This window comes from Natator depressus, chromosome 2, assembly GCF_965152275.1.
Source record: "Natator depressus isolate rNatDep1 chromosome 2, rNatDep2.hap1, whole genome shotgun sequence".
NCBI lineage: Eukaryota > Metazoa > Chordata > Testudines > Cheloniidae > Natator > Natator depressus.
The window spans coordinates 199,766,005-199,780,232 of record NC_134235.1 but is presented as its reverse complement, the minus strand read 5'-3'; the positions used below and the strand labels follow the sequence as shown (position 1 = coordinate 199,780,232).

At 37.2% G+C, this 14,228-nt stretch overlaps 1 protein-coding gene across 3 annotated transcripts in view; it reads right to left on the bottom strand.

Annotated features, from left to right (window-relative positions):
- The window catches only part of ANKRD28 (ankyrin repeat domain 28), a 235,172-nt gene that overhangs the window by 148,692 nt on the left and 72,252 nt on the right, over positions 1–14,228 (bottom strand). The window contains exons 1-3 of one of the 3 annotated variants that reach the window (XM_074945703.1): positions 13,435–13,926; positions 12,469–12,635; positions 11,045–11,128 (exon numbers count right to left, since the gene is read on the bottom strand). In XM_074945703.1, coding sequence (XP_074801804.1) covers positions 11,045–11,128; positions 12,469–12,585 — 201 coding nt within the window. In that variant the 5' untranslated portion in view covers positions 12,586–12,635; positions 13,435–13,926. Of the gene's footprint in view, positions 1–11,044; positions 11,129–12,468; positions 12,636–13,434; positions 13,927–14,228 lie in introns of those variants that run through there. The other 2 variants (XM_074945704.1, XM_074945705.1) reach the window with 2 other exon arrangements.

The following is a 14,228-nucleotide window of genomic DNA, read 5'->3' as shown; positions in this document are numbered from 1 at the left end:
GACCTAAAAGTGGCAATTCTTCAACAAAAAGACTTCAGAAACAGACTCCAACGAGAGACTGCTGAATTGGAATTAATTTGCAAACTGGATACAATTAACTTAGGCTTGAATAAAGACTGGGAGTGGATGGGTCATTACACAAAGTAAAACTATTTCCCCAAGTTTATTCCCCCCCCCCCCCCCCCGTTCCTCACAGGTTCTTGTCAACTGCTGGAAATGGCCCACCTTGATTATCACTACAAAAGATGTCTCGTCTCCCTCCCACTCTCCTGCTGGTAATAGCTCACCCTACCTGATCACTCCCCTTACAGTGTGTATGGTAACACCCATTGTTTCATGTTCTCTGTGTATATAAATCTCCCCACTATATTTTCCACTGCATGCATCTGATGAAGTGAGCTGTAGCTCACAAAAGCTTATGCTCAAATAAATTTGTTAGTCTCTAAGGTGCCACAGGTACTCCTTTTCTTTCTGCGGATACAGACTTACATGGCTGCTACTCAGAAACCTAAAATTACAAATAGTAATCAGCAGTATTAATACTACCAGACTGGACAGGGAGAGAGACAAAAAGAACCGAAGGAGGCAACAAGAATGGGGTAGCATCCGATGAAGTGAGCTGTAGCTCAAGAAAGCTTATGCTCAAATAAATTTGTTAGTCTCTAAGGTGCCACAAGTACTCCTTTTCTTTTCACCCACCCACAGTTATTCGCACATTCTGAGTAAGAGCAGTTCTCTTCCCTCATTTCCTTTCTTGATGCCTCCTGCCAAGAAAATCCTCACCCCACCCAGCTACAGGCAGACTCCTTGAACTCTACATTCTTGGAAATTTCTCCTGACTCTCCTTCACCATGGCATTTGCAGAGCTAGGCAGCCCTTGAAGTCTTCCATCCATTCTAGTGTCAACAGCAGATCCCCTGCCTAGAATCAGGAAGTCTTGGAAGACTACAAAAGAGAATGATCAATTTTAAATTTGCATTTAAATAAAACAGCTTGAGGTTTCAGTAACAACAACTTACATTAGTTTGAGAGATGTTATGCATGAAAGCCACACTTCCAAAAGGTGGGGTTTTGCTGCAGTTTTGGAGAATGTAATTACTGGTATTTCCTTCTGACAAACAAACCCCTCCGGCAGACAGCCATTTAAAAAAGAAAAAAAAATACTTCTTTTCTCCAAATAAAATCATTGATGAGATCTCTGTGCATGCCTGAACAGTACCTCTAGGAGGGTGAATAGCAAGTTTATTAAATTAAAACCAACTGAGGTAGGTGGATGAAGTACTGTTTATGCAAAAAGATTCAGTGTTTGTGTGACATTTCATACACTTGACATTTCCATAGCACATTTCATGCCAGCCAACTTCAGGGGCGTCTAGAAAAATGCCATTTGCCTTATCTACAGTATATTTTTCGTTACATGTTATTCCAATTTCCATTTATTCATTAATATAGGATTATTTTGGTTTAAATAATGTTCTAGATATATTCAAAATTTAAATAGTGCATTAGCCCTAACCTACATAAAGGAATTTTCCTAATAACCATTAAATTCATTTGTTTACAAGATTTTAGCCTACCCCCCTCACTCCTATTGCTGCAAAGAACATCTGGGTACAGTTTTGCCTATTTCTATTCCATGATTTGAATTAATGCAAGTAAAAACTCCTTCTCCCCAGTACGCTTTGTTGCAAGTGAACCTTCTATGCTTCCATTCATACTTAATAGTCCATTGTACTGTAGGTTACATATGGTGTAATAAGTAATGGGTGCCTTGGAATAGCAACATGAAATTCCAATTAAATTCTTTTATATATAGCAAGCACAGAGCTCTTTAAAAAGGCTGATCTGAGACTTTAATTGGTACCCTTTGTTACAATATGTTTGACCGCCAGCACTTAATTTTCATGATATTTCTTAGAAAACCCACGCACACAAAAGGTCACTACAGTACACAATCCGACAAAGGATGCAACTGTCTTCCTATAACTGGTACCAATCACTGAACCATTTAAAAACATAGATCAAGACTAACTCTCCTTAAGCAGAAGATATCCCAGTATTTTCAACTGCGTAAATAAATACAAAGTCCTTTCCCAAGCACAGTATCTGCTGCAAATCCACTCTTTTTCCAAATTTGGAAAAGATAAATGGACTCAACTATGTAAACATCTTTATACTGTATAAAACTTCTATGAATGAAGCAGTTTTACTAAAAAATTTCTTTCGCAGGTTAGCCAAAAAGAGTTATCCGTTAAATTGACCATTATTCCCAAATAAAAACGAATCAAAAATAGTTTGAAAAATAATACCAACTGCATTTAATAAACACTATTAACATTTTATGCAAAAAGTGGTCCAGTACTTAAAATCTGTTTGGAGTTCTAAACATTTTTCTGTGCCAAAGTGAGCATACCCAGAGTCAGGTAAATATTTAGATGTTTACATATAAACATTATTGGTAAATTACATAAAGATCACTTATTCCAAAACTTAAATGTTTTTTGCAAATACTGTTGATTTTTAAAAAGAAAAAGGAGTACTTGTGGCACCTTAGAGACTAACAAATTTATTTGAGCATAAGCTTTCTTGAGTGGCTCACGAAAGCTTATGCTCAAATAAATTTGTTAGTCTCTAAGGTGCCACAAGTCCCCCTTTTCTTTTTGCGCATACAGACTAACACGGCTGCTACTCTGAAACTTGTTGACTTTTAAAATCAGAAATACTATTCACTTGTGGGTTTTTTTGTTTTCAGGTTTTGTTTCTTACTTTTTTGTTTTGTTTTTTCAGATATTTAAACAGTGGGCTATTCCAAAACAAAGTTGGGCCAAAGTTTTGCTTTTAGGTTATCAGCTTAGATATTTACATTTATAGTGATTACAGTGTATTTATGTATTAAAAGATCATCTGCCATTAAAACAGAATATTGGTCAATGGCTCAAAACACAGGCTATTTTGCTCTTTAAAAAGAGAAATTATGCCAGTTTTATACAGTGGCTATAACCACTTCAAGAAAGAAAGAAAGATTAGAGTATGTGCTCAACAGGATGACAGAATTCTCAAGTTTTTTCGGTATTCTTACGGATACAATTTCTGTTTTCCTGTCTCCTATTTTTTTTTTTTTAATGACTTGAGTCAGCAGAGCAGCAGCTGCATACAAAGTATTCCAGCTGAGGCCACATCTGGATGCTTCTTCTACAGCCCAGTCTACATTAGCACAACATACCAACCACAGTTGTCAGTAGCAGGTCCTTCTGATTGCTGTTAACTATTTACATGTGTATGAACAGGGCAAAACCATTTTCAGCACTGGGACTTAGACATTCTTGAGACAAGGTAGAACAGTTGCCAGCAACTGTCCAATTTGCTAGTATATTCTAAGCGGTAGGCATACTACCCCTCTGCTTCCCTTCCCGATGGAGTCAGCTTGACAGAAAAAGAGTGCACACTTGGATCCAGAGACCTTTGGCACAGGCTCCATCTGGGTCAGACAAATAGGCTGGACAAATTCATAGCAGTGAAAAAAATGCCACGGACCATGAAATTTGGCCTCCCCCATGAAATCTGGCTATTATAGAAGGGTCGTGGTATTGACACCCCTTACTTCTGTGCTTCCTTCAGAGCTGCACCACTGGAGAGCAGTGGCTGCTGGCCGGGCACCCAGCTCTGAAGGCAGCGCCGCCACCATCACCAGCAGCGCATAAGTGAGGGTGGCATGGTATGGGGTAGGGGGGGCATGGCTGGCTTTACGAGTGGGCGACACCCCAGTGCGCCGTGATAACGGGTTCCTGTGGTCACAAACTTAGTGCTGGACCTGGAGGTTGGGAAGGGCTGGACTGGGGCGCCGAGCCATGCACCGAGCTCTAGCTCCGAGTCCTGGCCAGGTTGGGGAGGGATGAGACTTCCGCTTCCGCTGCACAGGCTGCCACTGGGGCCGGGTCACACTCACTTCCAGGAACCTCCCCTGGCTGCAGGAAGCTCTGAAGGCAGCACCGCCACCAACAGCAGCTGTCTACAAAAATTTCTCATTGTTGCTAGAACCAGTTCAGCTCCACCAGTGTTAACAATGTAGCGCACCCTAGTGTAGACAGGCTGTTGTGTGCAAATACCATTTTAAAATTAATTAATTTATGTTAATTAAAACTGCTCTGACCCATCTAATCCATTTAAGACAGCAGCTGGTAAGCTCTCACAATAGCGACTTTTGTAAACTACAAAAACTATTCATTGCTTACAATGAGTAACTCAGAAACCCAAATATTTCACTCAGCAACTAATATGCAAATTCAGTTTAACTTTTTTGTTTTAAGCTATAATAAAACTCTGTTTTATTGAAAAAAGAAAAACCTATGTGCACGGAACCATGCAGATCATCATGTGATTTATAGCCATTTGATATAAACAATAATTGGTTACAAAGCAAAAAAAGCTACTGAACATAAAATGATCAATTCTTAAAACCTTTTTCCTTGCATGACATGCTATACTATATTAAAAGTGAAAAACTAAGTTTACATTAAGGATATAGTACTACACAACTTATTAGACCTAAAGTGTAAGACTGCACCCCCACCACGTTAATGTAGCAGACATGCACTGAATTATCCAGCAACCAACTATCAAGTCATTCAATAATTGCCAACATATTACAGTAATTCTAAAAATGCATCTCAAAGCAAAAATATCCAACATGCATATTTATCTATATATGTTCAGAGGTCTCACATATACCAAAATGTTCTGCTTTTCTGGCTTGCCTAAACTCAGGCTTGCCTGTTCTATGTACAGGCAGGTATGAGTACCATTCTGCAAGAAGGGGAGACACTCCCTATCCAAATCTCATATCCTAGGGTTAGTGCACTGAGATGGCAACCAGGTGACCATGAGTTCAACTCATCTCGATTGCTGTTTCATCTATTTTAGGTTATGTACTGCCACCCATTACCATAGTATCTGAGCACTTTTTTTAAATTGCCCTTTATTTCTGTCTTAGGTATTTATACACACCCCACCCCACCCCCCATTACTGTAGAGTCTGAGCATCTCACAACCTTTAATGCATTTAGCCTCACACCCCCCATCAGGTTGCTAACAATTTACAGATGGGGAATTATGTCGCAGAGAGGCTAAGTGATTTTTCCCAATGTCACAAGCAGGGATGGAACAAGGATTTGAACCTAAGTCAACCAAATCCTAACCACTGACCAGCCCTTCCCTCCTTTAAAAAGGACACTGAAATGCAGAGAAACACATTTAGCAAGACAATACGCTACCCTAGAAGGCAGTCCAGTATCCACCATTTTGTAAATAAGCAAACAGAGATTTCACAAATCCATTTTAGGCAGAGCTGGGAAGAGAATCCACATCTCTAATACAGCAGTCACTAGTCATATACACAGCCACACTGACTCACAGAACAACTGTGCCAAATATGTGGGCTTAGATATCTTGTCTACACCCACAACTCTAGCCACTAATACATCAAATCCATTCCCAGATCCAAGAACAGAATCGAGGATTTGGTATCACCAACATTTTACTGCTGTCTAGCAAATCACTAATCTGCTGGTAAAGCACATGCCAATTTATCCAATAGTGTGTGTTCCATATAGAGAAAAATAGTTACTCCTTTACTCAAATGGGAGAGTTCTTATATTCCAGAGTTCAAACCCTACCGGCAACCCATGCATGCAGTCCTCATGGTGACACATGAAGGTATTTATTTTTCTAGTTTAAATAAAACTGGTTTAATTCACACAGTGAGAAAACATTTTTAGAAAAAGTTTTTATAGTTTAAAACCACAATAAGCTGTCAAAGGCACAATGCACAACAATATACCGATGTTCCACATTTCAGTAATTTGTCATACATTTTAATTGTGTCTCACACAGGTAGGTTTGAACATTGGTATGTGCATGTCAGCACAGGAATACCACTCTTGCTTTAGGAGCTTTGCAGAAGGGGAGCTATTTTGGATTTAGCGGCTGCCTAAACAAGTAAATGGCATATTAAGACTGTAGACCTGTTCTGGAGAAGATTAGATGTTTATCCTTGGTCTGAGATCAAGTATGAAAAGTTCAGCCCTCCTAAGAGAGCAAGTGTAATCAGGATTTTAATGGCACCTCTGGATGTAACCATAACTGTAGCAGCATTTGTTACCATGAACACCAATTAGATTTTGCATAATGAGATTATGAAAAATTCTACTGAGTTCAGCGACAATCTGCATAGCTCAAATTGCACTTTAATGCACTCTCCAAACCTCCACTGAAAACCTTTATTGATGTTTTTGCGAGTCACAGACGAGTTTGAGAAATTATAGTTACTCTTTCACTGCTATGTTACAATTCTAGTACGGACAATAATACAAAGTTTGTTAGTCTAAGCTGATATTAGATAAGGCAGCCAATGTTAATTCACAACAGCTTTTTTCCAGAACATAACTAAAATTTGCTATCTTTTTATTATCTCACTGTTATGCACAGCAGCTTAGAATATGAAAGACCACCTCTAACCTCAGAATTCTTCTAGTATGGCACCTTGACAAAAGAGGATAAACTAAGAAAGAGTGTCAGCCTTACAATAGAGTATTTATTTTGTTGTCAAAAGGCATTTGATGCTATCTTTGGACATTTTCTTTATATAACAGGTTTTACGCATGTTCAGGAATCAATTTTAAGTTTATTTCAGACCCTATAACCAGATTTCCCATGTATTTATCTTAAGTACACTATCTAGTAGCATGAACGCTAAACATTACATTTTGACAGTTTCAAAAGGATTCACTCAATTTTTTGGGCCAGTCTGACTGGAAAACACACATAATCTAGGGATTGCCTTTATTATGTTTGTCAAATGCACATGGGGCCCAACCTGGTCCTGAGCTTTAGGCATTTCATACTGATTTTGTGGTAACCACAATCACCACTTAGTTTTAAGAAGTCAAACATTCCTCTACATAGATATACCTCATTTTGCATCAATAAAATAAACAAACAGATGCCACAAAACTACAAAAATATTGTCAGGCTATTAGAATATGAAATATTTTATATAAACATCCATAATCTTAAAAGATACGTGAAATTGAGTGATCAGAGAAAATGTCCCCCAAGACACTACATCAAAAATGTTCATGCAACATCCTTCTTGACTTTGTCAGATGGCTCCATATGAGATCAAAAGTTAATTGGATAAATTCAGCTCAGACACATAACTACAACCCACAGAAAAATAAGCTGATAAATAACCACCCCATCACCCACAAAAGGATACTATCCGCCACTGTAAGAATACTGACTGAACAATAATAGGTTTCAAGTAGCAGCTGTGTTAGTCTGTATCCGCAAAAAGAAAAGGAGGACTTGTGGCACCTTAGACTAACAAATTTATTTGAGCATAAGCTTTCGTGAGTCATTCCTGAATACATCCGATGAAGTGAGCTGTAGCTCACGAAAGCTTATGCTCAAATAAATTTGTTAGTCTCTAAGGTGCCACAAGTACTCCTGTTCTTTTTGCACAATAATAGTTGTTCAGAAAAGCAGCAGGAAGCACTGGGGAGAATGAATAAGGAATTCCCTAGACCACTGCTGAAGTTTCTGGATGGTGATGTGAAGAAACATACACACATTGTTTTGTCACATTGTTTCCCCAATATAATTCTCAACAGTTAAATAGTCTAATGCAACTCTTATCTTTATTGTCAAATCATGAAAACTTCATTTTCTCCACCTTCTCTTTTCCACTGCCAATGATAGCACATAATTAAGGTGGAAATTCAAGGTCTAGATTAAAAGAACAGGAGTACTAGTGGCACCCTAGAGACTAACAAATTTATTAGAGCATAAGCTTTTGTGGGCTACAGCCCACGTCATCGGATGCACAGAATGGAACATATAGTAAGAAGATAGATATAGATACGCACGCACACACACAGAAGGTGGAAGTTGCCATGCAAACTGTAAGAGGCTAATTAATTACGATAAGCTATTATAAGCAGGAGAAAAAAACCTTTTGTAGTGATAATCAAGATGGCCCATTTAGACAGTTGACAAAGTTTAGGATAGTTAACACGGGGAAATAGATTCAATATGTGTAACGTCCCAGCCACTCCCAGTCTCTATTCAAACCCAAGTTAATGGTATCTAGTTTGCATATTAATTCAAGTTCAGCAGTTTCTCGTTGGAATCTGTTTTTGAAGCTTTTCTGTTGCAAAATTGCCACCCTTAAGTCTTTTACTGAGTGGCCAGAGAGGTTGAAGTGTTCTCCTACCGGTTTTTGAATGTTATGATTCCTGATGTCAGATGTGTGTCCATTTATTCTTTTGCGTAGAGATGGTCCAGTTTGGCCAATGTACATGGCAGAGGAGCCTTGCTGGCACATGATGGCATATATCACACTGGCAGATGTGCAGGTGAACAAGCCCCTGATGGCATGGCTAATGCGATTAGGTCCTATGATGGTGTCACTTGAATAAATATGTGGACAGAGTTGGCACTGGGCTTTGTTGGAAGGATAGGTTCTAGATTGTGAGGGGAAGCTTGGGACACTAAGCATCATAGCCATCTCATAAATAGCCCGTGTCAGCCAGATAAAAACAGAAAACAAAAAACCAAAAACTGAACTATTCACCAAACAGGCTTCCTCAGTTTCCTCAAAAAAGAAGGGAAGATGTGTCTGTGTCAGCAACTAGAAAACAGGCTGTAGTAAGGGCTGCATGTGAACATACTGTTAAGAAAACTGTACTTCCCACCTCCCCAACCGCAGTTGGGCCAGCACTGAAGGAGGCACTGAGGGTGATAAGTACCTGTCTACATGAGAGAGGGTGGCTGGGAAGCTGCTCTGGGGAGAAGAGCATGTCTGCCAAAACCTGTGTTTCTAAGCACATCTTTGTATATGAATAAGCTGATATGCCTACGACATGTTTCCCTCCAAGATTGTTTTTGAGGCAATAAAGCATTAAAATCTAAGGATTTAAACACAAGTTATGAGTATTTTGTTTTTTCCTGTTTTTTTCCCCAACATAAATGCTTATCAGTCAAAAGTATCTCTCTTTCAATAAATTCTTTAACAACTATATGAGCCCCTACCTAATTGGATTGTGCATCTGTTTATCCATGTTCAGGAACTGACTCCATTTGACTGACAAGAGGCTGTGCTGGAAAGATATTGCACACATGCTGAAAACTAAAATAGAAGCTTTTGCTTCAAGTAAAAGAAATGGAAAATAATTTAATTTAAAAAGTACTTCTACTAATAAAATGTTCTTTACAAGAACCAAATTTATAAAAATTAAGTTTTATTTATGTACTGAAAAGCATGAGTCAAGTGACTAACCTATTAAATACTAATCAGGTTTTTAAAATAATAAAGAATGTGCAAGATGTGGTCAAAGTGCACATATGAAAAGAATCAACTTTTAAAAAATTTAACAAGCATATTAAGTTATATATCGCATCACATGATCCAAGCTTCCTTCTGAAACATATGAACTACTATGGTATCCATAAAAAAGCACCCTCTTTTAAAACTATCAGGTGCAACTTCTATAAAAGTGAGCATCACAGAAGAGTCTGAAATGATATCAGAGAGCTGAAGTACTGCAACAGGAAGGCTTACAAAGGTATTAATCACAGTGTGCAAAGTTAAAAAACAAAAACAAAAGAAAAGTGGATAAACAACTGATCTCTCACCCAAAGGCAATTTTTTTTGTTTTTTTGCAACCTCATATAGGAAATTACTAAATCTCATTAAATTTAACCTTGTAAAACAAAACTTTCAAACCGACAAGAAGTCACACAGTATTTACTCACACAGGACACAATCCAAGGTCCATCAAGTCAATGAAGACACTCACATACTTTAATGAGCACTGGATCAGCCCCGGAATCTCATGCAAAATGCTTTCAAATGTCTAAATACATATTTTTGATTAAACTTTTGCTTTAGAGTCTATATATTCCCAATTTTGTAATTATAAACAGTAATTTTTAAGTGTTTCACTCGTTCCAAACTATGTTGGATCTAGTGGTCAGCATTAACGCTTTAGGACAACTAATCACTTTAGGACCAATTTGGGAAGTTACAAATGGGAGGAAAGAAATTGCTGCATGAAGTCCTTACATGTGCAAATTTTAAGTGTTTTTTAAAAGCAAAGCGATATCAGCTGTTTACTATGGCTTATCTTTCTAATGGGACACTATCAAGTTAAAAATTGTATATTACATGAAATTCCTTTCTGATGTCTTACACCTTAAATTATTAATAGTTGAAGATGTACTTTACCTTTCACCAGTTATGTGGTTTTAACATTTTGTATTTCACTCAAATAATGAAACTGGACAAGTCAACTTCATTTCAATATAACAAACAAAAAATTTGTTCAGGTTTGCAACACTGCAGGGTTATACAACAAAAGAAACAGGGCTTCCAGTTTTAAATGACTGCATAAACCTATTTGTTTTCAGAATCTGTGCTTTAAAATCCTCCCAAGATAATATCAGCCTAAATAAAGTTATGCCTACATTTTGTCTACTGTACGTATACGTTGACTCTTGTGCATCCTTTGATTAAAAATGAATAGACAGACTCCACAAAATATCAGACCTAAAATATTCTCATTTTCTAGTCAAACTTTAATGTAAACAAACTTTGTGGTTATTTTTGTACAGTGAAACTGGAAATTGGAAGTCTAAAAGTTCACACAGTAAGATTTTGAATTAATTCTTTTTCCTTTAAATAAATTTAGTACAAAAATCTAGGCCAAGTGAGCTTCATTTCCTTCTCTCACACAGGACCATTTTTACATTTAAACCCCTCATACTGCAGTGTTTCCCAAGCCAAAGATATTAACTTCAAGGTGAGATGGGTCTAAATAAGGGGATTAGGATCATGATCTATGTTGTTATACTTTATGTAACAGTCAAAATTTTCATAAATATCTGCAAGTAAGCACACTTTTGAAGTGATAAGAACATTAAAGAATTGGAGCTGTACCCAAAATGAAATGAATTTATTCTCAAAGCTAAAGGGCACGTTTCTCTTTACCTGAAAGTTAACATCTTCTTTCTTAAATATTAATGCTCGAACTTCATCAGGGTCCCCATTAAATATAGCTTGAACCAGCAGTGGCTGAAACAAAAGAAAGCAGTAGTATTTAAAAAACAAACATTACATTCCATGCATTACTTCTACATGCATTTTTTTTTTTATGACAACATAATAGTCATATACCAAATCAAGACTAAGGAAGGTGTTCCGGTAGCAAAATGAAAAAAAAAACTATTGCAAAATTTGGCCTGAAGGAAGTCAATTAACTGCCTTTCCCTCCCCCCCTCCCCCCCAATATACTTTACAAACTTGTACACAAACTAAAGAACCGCTGGATTTAAAAAAAAGGTTTATAAATTTTTCTACGTTTTTAACGAATGGTTAAAAAAAGACTACTAAAATAAATTCCTGTGGCAAAGTAAGATCAATTAGTCTAGGATACATTATATACTATTCAAAATATATGTAAAACTCATTTTACATTAGTAAATTAGTAAAATTAAAAGTTCTCGTGTTTGGATAAGAATAAGGAAGCAGAGTATATTTGAATGATATGGAAACAAATGCACACGTACACACAGGCATTACTAAATATAACTAGATTTCCTAATCAGCATCACAAACTTCTGTGATATATCATGATCTAAGTCAAACCTCAAATTACATGACAAAGAAAAATAATTTTGTTTTCAAGAAAGCAAATTTCTTCAATGCTTCTGGTAAGTGATGACATGAATGCACAGCTACATTACATCTATAATCTGACTTTCATAACTTTTTATTTTAGTGTGCAACTGATATTCCTGAGATACCCTGGATACGATACCAATTCTCAAAATACACACAGCTTATTATTGCATTATAAAGGTTACATCAGTTTCTAAAGTGGTACTGAACAGATAAAAACAACAACAAGCAGGAAAGCAAATATTTACTGCAAATGTAATTTCATCAAGCTCTCTGGAAAAACTGTGCTATCATAAAACTAACTACAAAGCTGAGATTTCTTAACTCTGCTTCAAAAATATCGTTACACACAAAAATGGGAGCCCTTACAAGTTTTAATTCCATCCCTAAGTTTTAAATATCATGGTGCTTAACATACGTGATTTTGACTTCACTAAAGAACTATTCATTCAACACAAAGGTTTCAGAGTAGCAGCCGTGTTAGTCTGTATTCGCAAAAAGAAAAGGAGTACTTGTGGCACCTTAGAAACTAACCAATTTATCTGAGCATAAGCTTTCGTGAGCTACAGCTCACTTCATCGGATGCTTATGCTCAAATAAACTGGTTAGTCTCTAAGGTGCTCAAGTATTCAACACAAAGTAACCCAGGTGCTACTTTGCTTAGTCATGTAAATCCTATGATAAGATAAGCATCACTAGACCTTTGCAGGACTATTACAGAGGACATATCTTACCAACACATTTCCAGAAGGTGAAGGACGTACAGATGTATTTTCCTGAGGTAGTTTGGAAAAAAATGTGGGAGAATCATCTTCAACCTCCTCCAAAACAACAATACACACTCGACTCATTCGATCCGTTTGAAAAAACTGTATTCAGAACAACACTGTAGTAACCACAGCTGAGACAGCACAGAAAGTACTTTTACCTCCCGAGCATACACTCACAAACATAACTTCTTAACACTATTGCTGGTGTTTTAAAATTTAAAAAAGGACTTTTTCCCCCCACTATATTTCATTTAAGATGTTCAAAACAATGCTATTTTAAAAATATATATACTTTAAAAACAAGGTTTCATTCACCTGTACTACAACACTGAATTTGTGAAAAATGTATTAAAAATATTCTCCACACTAACTAGGTTAGAATAGAAATATCAATATCGTAAATATCTATAGTATGTCCTTTTACTAGAAAAATCTGCCTGTTAATATTGCTATTTCTACAGAATAACTTTATCCACACAGTGAAATCATTGTCGTAGGTGACAAGACACCATTCTGTGTAGAATGAAACAAGGAACAATTGCTCTGACAGAGATGGTCACAGCTATAGCCTGTCTTGCAAGGTCAGTCTCCAATTTACTGTACTAGGCTTTCTGATGACTGAAAATAAACACCACTGCCCTAAATGTTTCAGGATCTTATTCTGCAATTTTGGAACTTCATTTGTCTTAATGTCAGGAATACTTCACACAATCTATTTTTCAGCAAGGATTCACAACATGATACTCCAAGATTGACAATTCTTCCCTATGTAATAAAAATCTCCGCAATGTACAGCAGAGCTGCAGTACATTTACATGCAATGAGTCAGACCACAAGGGACAATGGGACTCCCGGAATAGTAAGATTGCCTGTTTAATCCAGATTTCCCAAGTGACAGAAACGCAGATAGTTTTACTCCATCAATGATACCAGCAATGTAGAGCATTCATTTTTCCTCCATCAGGCAATTGATGTGCTGCTCCAACAGGGAACCCACTATGCAGAAATGCTGTTAAGGAAGAATGCTTCCGTAAAACAAGCAAGCTACTAAGGCACGAAGAGCTCAAATTACTGCCTTAGACTTTTCCTGCATCAGCAGTTCATCACGCAAGTGTTTCTTTTGATCACCATGTGAATATAGCTTCCGTTGTAGTGTTCATTCAGACTGTGGAAAAAAAATGAGACTCTGTGCATCTTCTTTGAGCCAACTTCTTTATGCGAATGGCTGACTCTGTGCCAACCTGATTTTCCTCCAGGGTTAAATACTATATATCAATTTTCTGTCGCTGATTTTTAGATTGTGTGTTCATTCAATAGATGGTCTTGCAAAGCTTTGAAATCCTACTGCCTGAATTGGTCATTAGAGAACATATTAACAGAGCACAGTTCACATCCACAGCAGCATTCGAACTGAGCAATAGTCTAAAGAGCACAGACTGCAGACTCGCAGCATGAAATGCCTAGTAATGCTCACATGTTACACTTACCAGAGAACTGAGCTACTGCTCTGGATGCAACTTCCTCTAGCAAAAAATAAATAAATAAATAGTGCCTTTTGGGCAGCCATCACAGTTTGAATGTTTGTGCCAGTTTTGTGACTAATTCGGCTTACACGTAAAAATTCTATAATTGAAGAAAGAGCGAGTGTTTAACTTTTTCCACTAAAAGCCACAAAGAAATCTGGTGTACTGGCTCTGACTGACTGACAATTTAGGCAAGTAAAC